Source organism: Carcharhinus amblyrhynchos, chromosome 3 (assembly GCF_965287045.1).
Source record: "Carcharhinus amblyrhynchos chromosome 3, sCarAmb.v2.hapA, whole genome shotgun sequence".
NCBI lineage: Eukaryota > Metazoa > Chordata > Chondrichthyes > Carcharhiniformes > Carcharhinidae > Carcharhinus > Carcharhinus amblyrhynchos.
The window spans coordinates 67770966-67789669 of NC_137326.1; the positions used below are offsets into that span (position 1 = coordinate 67770966).

The window sequence follows — 18704 nt, forward strand, 5'->3', positions numbered from 1 at the left end:
GAAGGTGGATATCACTGATACAGTTGGATTGTATCCCAGGCTGTTAAAGGAAGCCAGGAAGGAAATAATGGATACAGATGCAGAAGAGGTTCTGGAGGATTTGGAAGTTTGTGATCATTGTTTAAAAAGCGTGAGAAGGATAGGACAAATCATATTATAGTCTGACTTTGGTGATGATTGAATAATTAAAAACATTCTGAGAGCCTGGATAAATTTGGAAAGGCAAGGATTGATTGGAGATAGTAAGACACAATCTTATCCTAACAAAATCAGGCTGGCTAAGTTAATAGAATTTTTTGAGGAAGTAACAAGAATGAGTGCTGTTGATGTTGTCTACATGGATTTCAATGTGGTATTTGAAAGATTCTACATGGCAGGCTGGTCAGAAAAGCAAAAGGCCCTGGGGTACAGAGAATGTGGCAGACTGGATCTAAAACTGTCTCAGTAACAACAAACAAGGGGTAAAGGTCAATGGATGTTTTTAATGAATGGAATTCAATTTCCAGTAGTGTTCCACAAGTTCAATGCTGGGGCCCTTGCCGTCTATCGTATATATTGATAATGTTACTTAATTGTGGGAGGCATGTTTGGGAAACTTAGATGACAGAAACATTGGCTGCGTAGTTGATAATGAAGAGGGTAGCTATGGCCTCTGGAATTACATCAATGGTTTGGTTGAGTGGGTGGAGAAGTAGTAAATCAAATTCAATCAGTAAAAGTGTAAGGTGTTCAGAATGAGGCTGAAACACTAACACTTTAAAATGTATCTGGATCTACACCTGAAGTGCTGTCACTTACAGAGCTATGGTCTGGGTTCTGGAAGGTGGATTAGAATGGGTGGGTTGTGTGCTTTCATCCAGTTCAGGCCAGTTAGGCTGAATGGCCACTGTGTGCCATAACTTTCTTATGATTCTATTTCTTAATATGCAGTGTCCCAAAGTAAGCTTTTTCATGTTGCTTTGTGGCCTTGTCAAACTATTACAATACAGAAAAGCGCATACCGCTGACTAGAAATTGAATTTGTAGCTATTGTATTTATGTGGTGAGTCCAGAGTAGGTCAGAGACTGGGAATTCAGCAGCGCGTAACTCATCTCCTGACTCCCCAGATCCTGTCCACCATCTACAAAGCACAAGTCAGGATTATGATGGAATATTCTCCACTTGCCTAGATAATTGCAGCTCCATTAACCCTCAGAAGCTTGACACCATCCAGGACATAACAGCCTGCTTGATTAGAACCCCATCTACCAACTTCAACATCTAATCCCTCCACCACTGACATAGTAGCAGCTGAATCTGTCATCTCAAGATCCACTGCAGCAACTCACCTAGAAGGACAAAGGCAGCAGAATCATAGAAACATCATCACCTGCACATTTCCCAACAAGCCACTCACAATCCTGACTTGCTATTATTGTCATGGGGCTATATCCCTGGACTTCATTCCCCATAAGTACTAAGGGTTCACTGACACCACATGCATTTGTGTAAGAATATTCACCGGAGTTTAGAAGAGTGAGAGGGGATCTTACAGAAACTTACACATTTTAACATGGTTAGACAGGGTAGACTGAGAAAGAATGTTCCCAATGGTGGAGAAGTCCAGAACTAGGAGTCATAGTTTGATGATTTAGAACTGAGGTGAGAAGAAATTTCTTCACCCAGGGAGTGGTGAATGTGTGGAATTCACTACCACAGAAAGTAGTTGAGGCCAAAGTGTTGTCTCATTTCAAAAATAAATAAATCTAATTTAATTTTTGTGTGTCACTTTTGCTTTTGAGGCTAAGGGATTAGAGGGGAAGGCAGGATCAGGATATTGAATTCAATGATCAGCCATGATCAAAATGAATGGCAGAGCAGGCTCGCAGGGCCGAATGGCCTACTCCTGCTTCTAATTTCTATGTTAAGGTGACTCACCAGCATCTCAAAAGCAATTAGGGATGGTTAGGCTAGCAAAGATCTTTTCCCATGGGCATTAACGGAAAGCTATGTTACACCATCACATGTCACGGTCAAAGCTTTCTTCTGCTGATCAAGTGCAGCAACTCCGGAGCAGAATCCAACCAATGGCAAATAAGTTTTTATTGAGTTCATTCTTTAATCTACAAGCTAAAGATCAGAAACTCAATTGCTTTACAACCCGTCCAGCCCTCTCTTAAAATCATTGTTTTTAAAACGGACGCACATGGAAACATTCGGGACGTCTCTTTACCTGCCAGGCTCTCAGCCTCAGCATCATCTCTTCCTTTTTGCTGTTTTCCTGCAAAATGTTTGGAACATTTTCTGTTATTTAGTCAGTGAATTAAATCTAAATCTATGACAAGCAGAACTTAGTCCATCAACAAAATGGAATATTTCAGCTCAGATCTCAATGTCAACACAATTAGAATATAATCTTTGACCAAAGCAACAATAAGCAACATTCACAGTTTGACATTCACAAACAAAGTTTGTATTATATAATATTCTCAGGTGGAGTCTCTCAAAAAAACCTTGTTGTTATATGGCTTTGTCAAACAAACAGTACAATATTAAAAAAAGAGCTGGACCCAAGTTATAGTCTGGTGATTAAGGCCTGGACTTTCACAGTCAGGCTGACTTGGGAACTCTTTAAAAAGATGGATGGGACCCAGTTCGAGGATTTCTGAACCCCATTCCCAGGGTTTCTAATTACCAAGAGTGCACCCCTGACCTGGCCATCTCCATCACAGGTCCTAATCCTCTGAAAAATTCATGGAGTCAGGACAGGTTTGCAATAAGCTATGCTTCATAATACCTTGGAAGTGGCATGAACCATAGGGTATTTCGGAACTCTAATCAATCATACAAAATAAGGCTTGGCTAGGAGCCTATATGAACAAACAAATTAGGAGCAATAGTCCCCTCGAGCCTGCTCCACCATGCAATCAGATCATGGCTACTTTAATCCCACATTCGTACTGTTCCCAATAACCTTTCATCCTCTTGTTATTCAAAGACATTTGAATAACACTGTGACATTTTCCCTATGATGGATGTTAAGCTAACTGGCCTAACTTAGCCTGCTGAAATAACTCTGCCCAGAGAAAATATTGCTTGATTGACAGCTCAAGGTCTCTGATCTATGCTGTCAATTTCACGATGCTTGCCTACTCAAGTTAGAGATTGCACTTGCAATTTCAGCTCTTGAAATTTTAAAGGGTCACATTGATGGACACTTTTATTGAGCTGCAGTAAGAGTTTCTTCTTAAGAAATTGGAGAATTACCAATGAGTGTCTATTTTTAAAGCTTTTTTAAACATATCCTACTGTCACCATAAAGTTTTTTTTCTGTACAGTATATAGTGGGTGAATGGCTATGGAGGTTCTGTAGCTTGGCAGGGAAGACATGATATGATGTCTCGCAACACCAGGTTAAAGTCCAGCAGGTTTATTTGGTAGCAAAAGCCACTAGTATTCAGAGCGCTGTTCCTTTGTCAGGTAAGTGGGAGTTCTGTTCACAAACAGGGCATATAAAGACACAAACTCAATCTACAAAATAATGTTTGGAATGCAAGTCTTTACAGGTAATCAAGTCTTAAAGGTACAGGCAATGTGAGTGGAGAGAGGGTGAAGCACAGGTTAAAGAGATGTATATTGCCTCCAGTTGGGACAGTTAGCGACAATTTGCAATCTCAGGCAAGTCATGGGGGGGGGTTACAGGTAGTGTGACATGAACCCCAGATCCTGGTTGAGGCCATCCTCATGTGTGCGGAACTTAGCTATCAGTCTCTGCTCAGTGATTCTGCGTTGTCGAGTGTCATGAAGGCCGCCTTGGAGAATGCTTACCTGAAGATCACAGGCCGAATGCCTGTGACCACTGAAGTGTTTGCCAACAGGAAGAGAACACTCTTGCCTGATGATTGTCAAGGGGTGTTCATTCATCCCTTGTCATAGCGTCTGCATGGTTTCCCCAATGTACTGTGCCTTGGGGCATCCTTTCCTGAAGCATATCAGGTAGACAACGTTGGCCGAGTTGCAAGAGTACGTACCTGGTGGATGGTGTTCTCGTACACGATGATGGTATCCGTGTTGATGATCTGGCACGTCTTGCAGAGGTTGCTGTGGCAGGGTTGCGTGGTGTTGTGGTCACTGTTCTCCTGAAGGCTGGGTAGTTTGCTGCGGCAATGATCAGTTTGAAGTTGTGCGGTTGTTTGAAGGCAAGATGTGGGGGTGTGGTGAGATGTTTGTCTTCATCAATGACATATTGAAGGCTCCAGAGAAGATGTCGTAGCTTCTCTGCTCCGGGGAAGTACTGGACGACGGATGGTACTTTGTCCACCATGTCCAAAGTTTGTCTTCTGAGGAGGTTGGTGTGGTTTTTCACTGTGGTGCGTCGGAACTGTCGATTGATAAGTGGAGCCCTATATCCTGATATTATGAGGGCATCTTCAGCATTTGGAGGTGTCTGTTGCGATTCTTCTCATCTGAGAAGGCAAATCTCCTCATCCTCCTCATCTCACAAGACAGCCCCGAACATACCCAAGAACAACGCAATGCCATCCATGCTCTCAAGACCAACCACAACATTGTCATCAAACCAGCAGACAAAGGAGGGGCCATCATCATACTGAACTGAATGGATTACTGCAAAGAAGTGTACTGACAACTGAACAACAAGGAACACTACAGACAGTTACCCGCAGATCCGACCAAAGAACACACCCGTCAACTCAACAGACTGATTAAGACCTTTGATCCGGGCCTTCAGAGCACCCTCTGTGCTCTCATCCCACATACTCCCCACGTTGGAGATCTCTACTGTCTCCCGAAGATACATAAGGCAAACCCACCGGGGCATCCCATCATATTGTGCAATGGGATCTTGTGTGAGAACCTCTCTGGCTATGTTGAGGGCATCCTGAAACCTATTGTAGAAAGAACCCCCAGCTTCTGTTGCAACACTACGGACTTCCTACAGAAACAGCACACATGGAGCAGTTGAACCAGGGGCACTCCTGGTCACAGTGGATGTCTCGGCACTCTACACCAGCATCCCCCACGACAATGGCATTGCTGCAACTGCCTCATTGGTCAACGCTGACAACTGCCAGTCTCCAGATGCAATTCCATAACTCATCTGCTTCATCCTGGACCACAATGTCTTCACCTTCAATAACCAGTTCTTCATCCAGACAATGGAACAGCTATGGGTACAAAATTTGCACCACAATATGCCAATGTCTTCATGGACAGGTTCGAGCAAGACCTCTTCACCGCATAGGACCTTCAACCGATGCTATACACTAGATACATCAATGACATTTTTTTCCTTTAGATTCACAATGAACAATCACTGAAACAACTATATAATGACATCAACAAGTTCCATCCCACCAACAGACTCACCATGGACTACTCTCCGGAATCGGTTGCATTCTTGGACACACGCATCTCCATCAAGGACGCTCACCTCAGCACTTCACTGTACCACAAGCCCATGGATAACCTCACAATGCTCCACTTCTCCAGCTTCCACCCTAAACATGTTAAAGGAGCCATCTTCTATGGACAAGCCCTCCGTATACTCAGGATCTGCTCAGATGAGGAGGATCGCAACAGACACCTCCAGGCCCTGAAAGATGCCCTCAAAAGAACTGGCTCAACTCATCGATTGACAGTTCCGATGCACCACAGTGAAAAACTGCACCGACCTCCTCAGAAGACAAACATGGGTCATGGTGGACAGAATACCCTTCATCATCCAGTACTTTCCCAGAGCGGAGAAGCTACAGCATCTTTTCTGAAGCCTTCAACATGTCATCGATGAAGACGAACATCTCACCAAGGCCAACCCCACACTCCCACTTCTTGCCTTCAAACAACTGCACAACCTCAAACAGACCATTATTCACAGCGAACTACCGGGCCTTCAGGAGAACAGTGACCACAACACCACAGAATGCTGCCACAGTGATCTCAGCAAGACGTGCTGGATCATCAACATGGATGCTATCATCTCACATGAGAATAACATCCACCAGGTACATGGTACATACTCTTGCAACTCAGCCAACGTTGTCTATCTGATATGCTGCAGGAAAGGTTGTCCCGAGACATGGTACACTGGGGAGACCATGCAGTTGCTATGTCAACGAATGAATGAACACCACTCAAGAAACACCAGGCAAGACTGTTCTCTTCCTGTTGGGCAACACTTCAGCGGTCACAGGCATTCAGCCTCTGATCTTCAGCGAAGCGTTCTCCAAGGCTGCCTTCATGACAATGCAGAATTGCTGAGCAGAGACAGATAGCCAAGTTCTGCACACATGAGGACAGCCTCAATCGGGATCTTGGGTTCATGTCGCGCTGTCTGTAACCCCCATGGCTTGCCAGGGCTTGCAAAATCTCACTAACTGTCCTGTCTGGAGACAATACACAGCTCTTTAACCTATGCTCTCTCCACTCACATTGTTGGTACCTTTAAGACTTGATTACCTGTAAAGACTCACATTCCGACCATAATTTTGTAAATTGAGATTGTGTCTTTATTTGCCCTGTTTGTGAACAAAACTCCCACTTTCCTAATGAAGGAACAGCATTCTGAAAGCTAGTGGTTTTTGCGACCAAATAAACCTGTTGGACTTCAACCTGGTGTTGTCAGACTTCTGTGTTTACCCCAGTCCAATGCCAGCATCTCCACATCATGAAAGACATGAGCAGCCACATGTTTTTGGTTTGAGGCCAGAGGTAGCATGGATGGGAAAATGTATGGTATGCAAGGGGGTGAGGGATGATTTATTTAATGCATTAATCAAAAAAAGTTGCAGAGCACACAGTCATGAAGTTCACTAAAACAAGCGAGAAAATTATAAAATTGACCCTTATTGTCTTGCAGTTTCCTGTCTTTTCTTGTTTGCTCTTGCAATGTGGGCATCGGTAACTAGGCCAGATTTGTTGCCCATCTCTAATTGCCCTCAATTTGGTGGTGAGCTGCCTGCTAGATCTGCTGTAGTTCCTGTGGTGTAGGTACACCCACGGTGCATTCGGAAGGGAATGCCAGGGTTGTGATCCAGTGACAGTGCAATGCTTTGTATGAGGGGTGGGACTTCTGACCCAAGAAGGCACGTGGTTGCAGTTGAAGGTGGGATCTTCAAACATCAGGAGTTCTCCCAACTTTGCCTGGAGAAATATATTTGTGCAGTGATATGCGACATATCAAAGGAGATATGGTGACTGTAATGATGAATTGCTCATAAAGCTGGAGGGAACTTATTAGCATGGTTTGAGGACTGGCTAACCAAAAGGAAATGGAATCAGGATAAATGAGCCATTTTTAGGTTTGCAAATTAAGTACAGGAGTGCCATAGGAATCAGTGCTGGAGCCTCAAATTAATACAATTATTTGGATGAACTATTTGGATGAAGGAAACCCTTGCTGGAAAATCTTTTTCCAGGTATGTGTTCTGGCAATATTAAAGCAATAGTACTGAATTCTGGATTGAATTCAATCCAGAACTTGCTGCATTCCTAGGCAAGCTGTTCTAGTACAGCTATAACATTAGCTTCTACTCTGCAAGGTGGAAAATTGCCCAGCTATGTCCTGTGCACATGAAAAAAAATCCAACATGGCTAATTACTGCCCTATCAGTCTTCTCTTGACCACTTCCATCACTTGACTGATGATCAACAGTGCTATCAACTGGCACTCAACAATAATCTGTTAATTGAAGCTCAGGATCACTCAACTCCTGACCACATTATAGCCTTGGTTCAAACATAGACAAGAGAGCTGAATGCCAAAAGTAAGCAAGAGTCACTGCCCTTAAGGCAGCATCTGACTGAATGCGGCATCACATAGCAAAACTGAAGTTAATGGGGATCAGGGAAAATTCTCCGCTGGTTAGAGTTGTGCATCTTCTGGCACAAGAGAAGCTGGTTGTGGTAGGTGGAGGAGTTCTCAAGGTAGTGTCCTAAGCCCAACATCTTCAGCTCTTCAATAAAAACTTTCCCTCCACTATAAGGTCAGAAGTGGGGATATTCACTGATAATTACACAACATTCAGCCCACTTGTGACTCCCCAGATACTGAAGCAGTCCATGCCCATATGTAACAAGACTCGGACAACACTCAGGCTTGGGCTTATAAATGGCAAGTAACAATGTCACACAACTGCCAAGCAATGACTAGCTTCAACTAAAGGTCTCCTATTCTTGGGGGGGTTACCAGTGACCAGAAATTGAATGAGACTAGCCATACAAATACTGTGGCTACCAGAGCAGGCAGAGGTTCAGAATTCTGCGAGAAGTAACTCAGCTCCTGATTCCCCACAGCTTTTCCATCTAAAAGGTATAAATCAGGAGTGTAATATGTGTACTTGCCTGGATAAGTGCACCATCCTGACTTGGAAATATATTGTCGTTCTTCACTGTTGCTTGGTCAAAATCCTGGAACTCCCTCCCTAACAGCACTGTGGGTGTACCTACACCACATGATTCAAGAAGGCAGTTCATCACCACCTTCCCAAAAGCAATTAGGTATGGAAAATGCTGGGCTAGTCAGCGATGCGCACATCCTGTTAAAGAATAAAAAAAGCGCTCTCAGCCAACGATGAATAATAGACCCATCCAGTGTGACTGAGAGAGTTCTTTCACTTGTCTCCAATTTATGCAGCAGACATTCTGTTTCACTGGCTGGACTGAACAGTTGACTTTGCTTGTTTGACATTTTTCATTGGTTATAATAAGCTGTTCATTCTGTGATCTCCTTCATCAATATCTCAATGTTTATTTGCACAAGGTTGAGAGTTGTGGTGTATGACACCTCTAACTGGCTGATTCACATTTTAATAAGAGTACAAGTACAGCAATTTGTTTCCAAAAGGCTTGTAAATGGCATGTGTTAATCTGCCCAGGAAAAAAAACACTGACCAGTATATGCTATGCACAGAAAAAATGAGCCATTCTGCATGGGAGGACCATCAGTTGGCATGGAGGGAACAAAGGCAAGACCTTTCAAAAAGTTCCCAAATCCACGTTCTCTTTCACGGCTCCTCTGAGGGATCGTGAAGCATAAGTAATTTACAATCTGGCCTGACTCCATGAACTTTGCATAGGACGAGAGGTATCTACCCCTCGATTTAAAAAAAGCATTTATTGCATTTCCCAAATGCCCTTCTGGTGAGCTGCATTCTTCAACGGATGCAGCCCCTGAGATGGAGGCCCTCAATGGAGCCAATCAGATTGGGAGTGCAAGATGCAGGCTTGTTATTCATATCCTATACCACATCAAAGAAAATTAGGGGAATCTGGAATGGGAGCAGTTTACTCCCCATAATTTTTAAATGGCAAAATTTAGGGTTTTCCACTTTGTGAATTGCCTTTTCCATTTAAATTATTTTCCATTCTTCCTGCCAGTGTTGTGGTACAGAGCTTAGAGAGTGATGCGTGCCCGCCAAGTGTATGTGTGTGTGTGTATGCCATGTGTGTATATATGCTGTGTGTATGTGTTCGTATACGCTGTGTGTGTATGCGCCATGTATATGTGTGTGTGTGCATGTGTATACGCTGTGTGTGGGTGTAGAAACCGTGTGTGGGCGTACACCGTGTATGCGTATATATGTGCCGTATGTGTGTACGCTGTGTGTGCGTGCGCACACACGGTGCATGTGTGTGTGCGTGCGTGCACCGTGTGTGTATATGCCATGTGTGTGTGCGCATACGCCGTATGTGTATGTCATTTATCTGTTTACGCTGTGTGTACATGCCAAATGTGTGGGTGTGTGTGTGCTTACACCGACTGTGTGCATGTGTGTGTGTGCACATGTGTATGTGCGTATACGCCAAGTGTGCGTATATATGCCAAATGTATGTGCGTATACACCAAATGTGTGTGTATGTGTGTGTATACGCTGTGTGTGTATATGCCATGTGTGTGTACGCCATGTGTCTGTGCATATGTGTGTATACGCCGTGTGTGTGTGTGTGTACGCTATGCGTCTGTGTTATGTGTCTTTATAGGGTGTGTGTGTGTGTGTGTGTGTGTGTGTGTGTGTGTGTGTGTGTGTGTGTGTGTGTGTATGCCAAGTGTATACATATATAGGTATATATGCCAAGGTGTGTGTCCTTATAGACCAAGTGTGTGTTTGTGTGTGTGCATGCGCCAAATGTGTGTGTATGCATGCGCCAAGTATATGTGTACGTGCATGTGGCACATGTGTATGTGTGTGTGCATGCATCAAGTGTGTGTGTGTATGTGTGTTTGTGCACTTTGTATGTATGTGTGCATGCACCAAGTCATCATAGAATCATAGAAACCGTATAGTACAGAAAGAGTCCATTTGGCCCATCGAGTCGGCACCAACCACAATCCCACCCAGGCCCTACCCCCATATCCCTACATATTTACCCACTAATCCCTCTAACCTATGCATCTCAGGACACTAAGGGCAATTTTAGCATGGCCAATCAACCTAACCTGCACATCTTTAGACTGTGGGAGGAAACCGGAGTATCTGGAGGAAACCCACACAGACACGGGGAGAATGTGCAAACTCCACACAGACAGTGACCCAAGCCGGGAATCGAACCCAGGTCCCTGAAGCTGTGAAGTAACAGTGCTAACCACTGTGATACTGTGCTGCCCACGGGGTGTGTGTGTGTGTGTGTGTGTGTGTGTGCACTTTGTGTGTGCATGTGTACCGTGTGTGTGTCTGCGTGTGCCGTATGTGTATGTGCATCATTTATGTACATGTGCCAAGTATGTGTGTGTGCCAAGTGTGTGTGCGTGCCAAGTGTGTGTGCCAAGTATGTGCGTGTGCATGCACCAGTGTGTTTCTGTGTGTATGAGCGCGAAGTGTGTGTTTGTGTGTGTGCGCCAAGTGTGTGTGTGTTTGTGTGTGTGCACCAAGTGTGTGTGTATGTGTGTGCCAAGTGTGTGTGTGTGTGTGTGTGTGTGTATACATTAAGTGTGTGTGTGTGTATCAAGTGTGTGTGTGTCGTGTGTGTGTGTGTGCCAAGTGCATGTGTGTGTATGCCAAGTGTGTCCATGTGCAAACGCCAAGTGTGTCTGTGTGTGTGTGTGTGTGTGTGTGTGTGTGCACCAAGTGTGTATGTGCATGTGCCATGTGTGTATCCATGCACCAAGTGTGTGTGCGCGTGAATCAAGCACATTATTGTTCTCTGAACTTGTTTTCTGTTGCATTGTTGCATTGCTGCACAAGGGATTTTACCATTGAGGTTTCCAGGAACAATGGAATGTCGGCTCGATGTGACCTTTGGCAATACCAGCTCAGAATTTTTCCATTCACCATTCATTGCCCGAACTCTGAGCTTTAGTTTTCTGGACTGTGGAGTGTTAGAGTCAGTAATTTTGCTGAAATGTTGACTTTTAGCCCTTACTTTCTCTGAATTCAATGGGCAGAATCATAGGGGGCAGGACAAGGACCATGCAATGGTCCGTTGACCTCACGCAGGAGTTTCGGGTCTTGGAGCAAACGCAGCAGGAAAATCCCACCCCAAGTGTTAGCATCATGTGTACTCCGGAGCTTCATGTACAAGGTTATCATTAACAATTTCAGGAAATGCATTGTCGTTGTTCATTATCTTCAGGTCTTCATTATCAGAACTCTAGAGTGCATGCAGCACAGTGCCTTGTCTGAATTGGGAGTTTCTGCATGGAATTTGAAGGCCACATCACTTGTCTCCAGCCTGCTGTTCAGTAATTGGATCAGATTAGAGTTTCCAGATTTAATACTGGATGACCATGGACCACATGCTTCTTTGGGGATTAGACAGGGTAAATGTTGGGAGAATGTTTCCTCGTGGGAGAATTAGAGGCCATAGATTAGATTAGAGGGCATAATCACAGAATAAATGAGTGTTCATTTCAGATGGATTTGAGCAAAAGTTTCTTCTCCAGGAGAAGTAAATCTTTGGAATTCTTTACTCCACGAAACAGAGTCTTAGAAACTTAGAATATAGATTTAGAATTCCTAGAGCACAGAAAGAGGCCATTCAGCCCATGGAGTCTGCACCAATCACAATCCCACCCAGGTCTTACCCCCATATCCCTACATATTTACCCACTAATCCCTCTAATCTATGCATATCAGGACACTAAGGGCAGTTTTAGCATGGCCAGTCAACCTTACCCGCACATCTTTGGGCTTGAACATTTTTCAAGGCTGAGATCAGGAGAGGAATTAAGGTTTATGGAGATAAGGGAGGAAAGGGGACTTAGTGAGTGTTAGATCAGACTTGGACTTGTTAAATGGTGAAGAAGGCTTGAAGAGCTGAATAGCCTCTTCCTGTTTCTATTTCTTATGGTCTTATTTCAAAGGGGAACATATACAAATTGGAAGATTATAAATATATGAGGAAAAACAGAAGGTACAATAGCAGTGGCACAATTGATCAATTCTGGGAAAGGGGACCTTCCCAAACCTTTTTAACCTCCTAAGTGTACTGAAACATTCTTGAACATCCTGAGAAACATTCTTATTATGTTGAAAATTTTAACCACAAAAGAATGGTCGTGTTTGTGCAATAGGTAGAAAGCCACAAATACTTAATTTACGCCAGTCTTTTATATTTCTTGTGTATTCATTGCCTATATGGCTGCATGGGCTTGTAGGGCCGAAGGGCCTGTTTCCTGTGCTGTGCTGTTCTTTATAATCATATTTTGTTGCCCCTTTGGTTCAAATGGAAAGAGTGCTGCTGGAATGTTAGACTCGCTCTCTCATGCTTGTAAACACATACATTCATCTCTCACACAAATTGGCATACACACACATTCACACGGTGCTCACACACATACATGGTATATACACACACACGCACACATGGTGCATGCAGACACACTTGGTGCATGCACGCACACACATGGCACACTTTTGGCGTATACACCTGCACATGCATATTTGGTGCGTGCACACACGATGCATGCAAACACACACAGACACTTTGGCACGCACACACACACACTTGGTGCATGCACACGCACACACACTTGGCGAATGCACACACACACACACACATACATATAAACTTGGTGCACATACACACACATACTTGGCATACTCATTCAGTGAATACATAACATTCTGCCTCGTTCAGTGAACACACAACATTCTCTCCCTCTGTTGTTCGGCGAACACATGGCACACTCTCTCTCTCTATTCAATGAACACAAGGTGCTCTCTCTAATTCACTGAGCATGAGGCCCTCTCTATCTCTCTTGTTCAGTGAACATGTAGCACACTCCTTAGTTCAGTGAACACATAGCACTCTCTTGATCTAGTTCAGTGAACACATTGTGCACACCCTGTCTAGTACAGTGAACAGACGGCGCTCTGTCTCTCTTTCTCTCGTTCAGTGAACACACAACGCTCTCTCCCTCTCTCTAGTTCAGTGAACACGCGGCATTCACTCATTCTCTAGTTCAGAGAACACATGGTGCTCTCTCCCTCTCTCTAGTTCAGTGAACACGCGGCACTCATTCTCTAGTTTAGAGAACACGTGGTGCTCTCTCCCTCTCTCTCTCTCTAGTTCAGTCAAGATGTGGAGATGCCAGTGTTGGACTGGGATAAACACAGTAAGAAGTCTCACAACACCAGGTTAAAGTCCAACAGGTTTATTTGGCAGCACAAGCTTTCAGACTCTCACTCCTTCATCAGGTGTTCACAAACAGGGCATATAAAGACACAAACTCAATTTACAAGATAATGGTTGGAATGCAAATCTTTACAGGTAATCAAGTCTTAAAGGTACAGACAATGTGAGTGGAGAGAGCACAGGTTAAAGAGATGTGTATTGTCTCCAGCTGGGACAGTTAGTGAGACTTTGCAAGCCCAGACAAGTCATGGGGATTACAGATAGTGTGACATGAACCCAAGATCCCAGTTGGGGCCGTCCTCATGTGTGTGGAAGTTGGCTATCAGTTTCTGCTCAGTGATTCTGCATTGCCGTGTGTCATGAAGGCTGCCTTGGAGAACGCTTACCCGAAGATCAGAGGCTGAATGTCCATGACCGCTGGAGTGTTCCCTGACTGGAAGGGAACACTCCTACCTGGTGATTGTTGAGTGGTGTTCATTCATCCATTTTTGTAGTGCCTGCATGGTCTCCCAATGTAACATGCCTCAGGACATCCATTCCTGCCGTGCATCAGATAAACAATGTTGACTGAGTCACAAGTGTATGTACTGTGTACCTGGTGGATGGTGTTCTTAAGTGAGCTGATGGCATCTGTGTCGATGATCCGGCATGTCTTGCAGAGGTTGCTGTGGCAGGGTTGTGTGGTGCAGTGGTCACTGTTCTCCTGAAGGCTGGGTAGTTTGCTGTGGACAATGGTCTGTTTGAGGTTGTGCGGTTGTTTGAAGGCAAGAAGTGGGGGTGTGGGGTTGGCCTTGACGAGATGTTCGTCTTCATTGGTGACATGTTGAAGGCTCTGGAGAAGATGTCATAGCTTCTCTGCTCCGGGGAAGTACTGGACGACAAAGGGTACTTGTTCACGATGTCCCATGTTTGTCTTCTGAGGAGGTTGGTGTGGTTTTTCACTGTGGCACGTCAGAAGTGGGGGGGGGTGTGTCGATGCTAGATTCATCAGCTGCACTCACAAGGCAGCCCTGAACGTCACCCAAACAAAATGCAACGCCATCCGCCCTCTCAAGACCAACCGCAACATTGTCATCAAACCAGCAGAAAAAGGAGGGGCCATCGTCATACTGAACAGAACAGATTACTGCAAAGAAGTGTACCAACAGCTAGGAACGATCCAACCAAAGAACATACCCGTCAGCTCAATAGACTGATCAAGACCTTTAATCTGAACCTTCAGAGCACCCTCCATGCTCTCATCCCATGTAGTTCCCGCATTGGAGATCTTTATTGCCTCCTGAAAATACACAAAGCCACTTACCTGGCCGTCCCATCATATCAGGCAACGAGACCCTGAGCGAGAACCTCTCCGGCTACTTTGAGGACATCCTGAAACCTATTGTACAAAGAACCCCCAGCTTCTGTCACAACACTAGACATCCTACCAAAACTCAGCACACAAGGAGCAGTTGAACTAGGAGCACTCCTCGTACAGTGGATATCTTAGCACTCTACACCAGCATCCCCCATGATGATGGCATTGCTGTAACTGCCTCAGTAGTCAATACCAGCAACTGCCAATCTCCACATGCAATTCTACAACTCATTCGTTTCATCTTGGACCACAATGTCTTCAACAATCTGTTCTTCATCCAGATACACAGAAAGCCATGGGGACCAAATTCGCACCTCAATATGCCAACATCTTTATGCACAGGTTCGAGCAAGACCTCATTTAAGACCTTCACTGCACAGGACCTTCAACCAACGCTGTACACTAGTTACATCGATGACATTTTCTTCCTTTGGACTCATGGCGAACAATCACTGAAGCAACTATGTAATGACATCAACAAGTTCCATCCCACCATCAGATTCACCATGGACTACTCTCCAGAATCAGTTGCATTCTTGGACACATGCATCTCCATCAAGGATGGTCACCTCAGCACTTCACTGTACTGCAAGCCTTTGGATAGCCTCACGATGCTCCACTTCTCCAGCTTCCACCCTAAACACATTAAAGAAGCCATCCCCAACGGACAAGCCCTCCATATACACAGGGTCAGCTCGGATGAGGGGCATCACAATAGACACCTATAGACGCCAAAAAATGCCCTCATACGAACAGGATATGGCGCTCGACACATTGAACAACAGTTCCGACATGCCACTGCGAAAACTGCACTCTCTCTCTCTAGTTCAGTGAACACGGCGCTCTCTCTCTCATTCAGAGAACACACGGTGCTCTCTCTCTCTCTCTTGTTCAGTAAACACATGGCACTCTCTCTTTCAGTGATCACGTGATGCTCTCACTCTCTCTGTCATTCAGTGAACACATGACGCTCTCGCTCTCTCTAGCTCAGTGAACACACGGGCCTCTCTCTCTTTCTCTACAGTTCTGTGAACATACTGTGCTCTTTGTCTCTCTCTCGGTTAGTGAACACACAGCACTCTCTCTCTCTCTAGTTTAGTGAACATACTCTCTCTCTCTCTCGTTCAGTAACACAAGGTGCTTTCTCTCTCTCGTTCAGTAACACAAGGCGCTTTCTCTCTCTCTAGTTCAGTGAACAGGCAACGCTCTCTATTGCTCTTGCTTAATGACCACAGGGCACTCTCTCCCTGTCGTTCATTGACCACACTGTGATTGCTCTCTTTCTCTCTCTAGTCGAGGGAACACCCGGGACTCTCTCTTTCCTCCTCCCTCTAGTTCAGTGAACACACGGCATGCTCTCTCTCTCTCTATTTGAGGGAACACACGGCACGCTCTCTCTCTCTATTTGAGGGAACACACGGCACGCTCTCTCTCTCTATTTGAGGGAACACACGGCACGCTCTCTCTCTCTATTTGAGGGAACACACGGCACGCTCTCTCTCTCTATTTGAGGGAACACACGGCACGCTCTCTCTCTCTATTTGAGGGAACACACGGCACGCTCTCTCTCTCTATTTGAGGGAACACACAGCGCTGTCTCTCTCTCTCCCTCTCTCTCTCTAGTTGAGGAACACACACTGTTCTCTCTCGGTCAGTAAACACACAACGCTCCCTATCTCGTTCAGGGAACGCATGGCGCTGTCTCTCTCTAGTTCAGCAAATACGCGGCACTCTCTGTCTTTAGTTCCTGCTCTGCCCAAGGCCGCAAGGAACTACAAAAGGTCACGAATGTAGCCCAATCCATCGCACAAACCAGCCTCCCATCCATTGACTCTGTCTACACTTCCCGCTGCCTTGGCAAAGCAGTCAGCATAATTAAGGACCCCACGCATCCCGGACATTCTCTCTCCCACCTTCTTCCCTTGGGAAAATGATTCAAAAGTCTGAGGTCATATACCAACTGACTCGAGAACAGCTTCTTCCCTACTGTTGTCAGACTTTTGAATGGACTTACCTTGCATTAAGTTGATCTTTCTATACACCCTAGCTATGACTGTAACACTACATTCTGCACTCTCTCGTTTTCTTCTCTATGAATGGTATGTTTTGTCTGTATAGCATGCAAGAAACAATACTTTTCACTGTATATTAATACATGTGACAATAAATCAAATCAAGTAGTTCAGGGAACACATGGCTCTCTCTCTGTCTTTCTAGTGCAGGGAGCGCACAGGGCTCTCTCTCCCTCTCTTTACTTCAGTGAACAGACGGAGCTCTCTCTGTCTCTCTCTCATTCAGTGAACACGCAGCCTCTCTCTCTCTCTTTATAGTTCAGTGAACACGTGGTGCTCTCTCTCTCTCTTTAATTCAGGGAACACACCGTACTCTCTATCTCTCTTTAATTCAGGGAACACATAGGGTTCTTTCTCTTTCTAGCTCAGGGAAACATGGGGCTCTCTCTCTCTCTAGTTAAGGGAACACATGGTGCTCTCTTTCTCTCTTGCCCTAGTTCAGGGAACACAGGGGGTTTTCTCTCTCTGTCTCTAGTTCATTGAACACGGTGCTCTCTCTATCTTGTTCAGTAACACATGGCTCTCTCCCTCTCTCTCTCTCTAGTTGAGGGAACACATGGGCCTCTCTGTCTCTCTTTCTGTACGTCAGTGAACACATGGCGCTCTCTCTCTCTCTCTAGTTGAGGGAACACTCTGCACTCTCTCTCTAGTTCAGTCAAAACACAGCCCTCTCTATCTAGTTTAGTGAACATGTGGCACTCTTCCTCATCTCTTTCGTTCAGTCAACAGCTGTTTCCCTCTAGTCCAGTGAACAGCTCTCTCTCTCTTCCTCTTGTTCAATGAACACACAGTGCCCTCTGCAGTTCAATGAAATTGAGTCAGTTTGGATTATGTTTGTTATAGTTTGGAAGAATAAGGGGCTATCGCGTGGAAACCGGTACAATTCTAACTGGTCTCGAGAGGGTAGATGCAGGAAGGATGTTCCTGATTGTGTGGGTTTCCAGATCCAGGAATCATATTCTTAGCACATGGGGTGACCTTTTTGGACTAAGATGAGAAATTTCTTCACCCACAGCCAGTGGAATTCATTACTGCAGTATCTAACGAGGCTAAAACATTGCATATATTCAGGAAAGAGGTGTAGCACTCGGGGCAATGGGGCCAAAGAATATGGGGGAATGTCGGTCTATTGAGTTGGGTGGTCAGCCATGGTCATAATGAATGGTTGAGTGGTCACCTCCTGCTCCTAGTTTCTGTTTCTATTCTCCTCCAATCACATTCTGTTTCTTTCCCTAGGCTGTTGTTTATTCAGCTGAGCTGAGGGATAGTTACATCCTCTGCTGCAGTTGAGCAGTAAGCACCTGTGACTGAAGGAGTAGGAAGGAGAATCGTGCCTTCACAGTGCTGCAGCACTTGTGTGGCACTAGGATGCGAGCAGCAGCTGGCGGGTGGAACACTGTCTGAGTGGGAGAGGTGACTGCTTGATGCCCATGTCACCAGCCAGAGACGGACCCAGCCTGTCTGGCCAAGGTCATCAGATGGGGCTGTCTAGTGCTATGAAAGGCTGTAGATGGAAAGGAGTTTAGTCTGGGAGGGAAGAGGGGCTGCTGAATTTGTGATTTCTTTGTGAGAGGTTGTGGCGAATCATTGATAAATCTTTATGCAAATCTTTTCATAATAAACTAATCAAAATGTTAGAATTAGCTTCTTCATCAAATTGTACAGCATTGAAATTATTTCCAAACATACCAATGAACATATA

At 45.0% G+C, this 18704-nt stretch overlaps 1 protein-coding gene across 1 annotated transcript in view; it reads right to left on the minus strand.

Moving 5' to 3' along the window:
- Nucleotides 1-18704, minus strand: part of LOC145341191 (uncharacterized) — a 78540-nt gene that overhangs the window by 21248 nt on the left and 38588 nt on the right. Inside the window, exon 5 of the mRNA XM_080186119.1 lies at nucleotides 2214-2261. Within this exon, the coding sequence (XP_080042245.1) occupies nucleotides 2214-2261 (48 nt within the window). The remainder of the gene's footprint in view (nucleotides 1-2213; nucleotides 2262-18704) is intronic.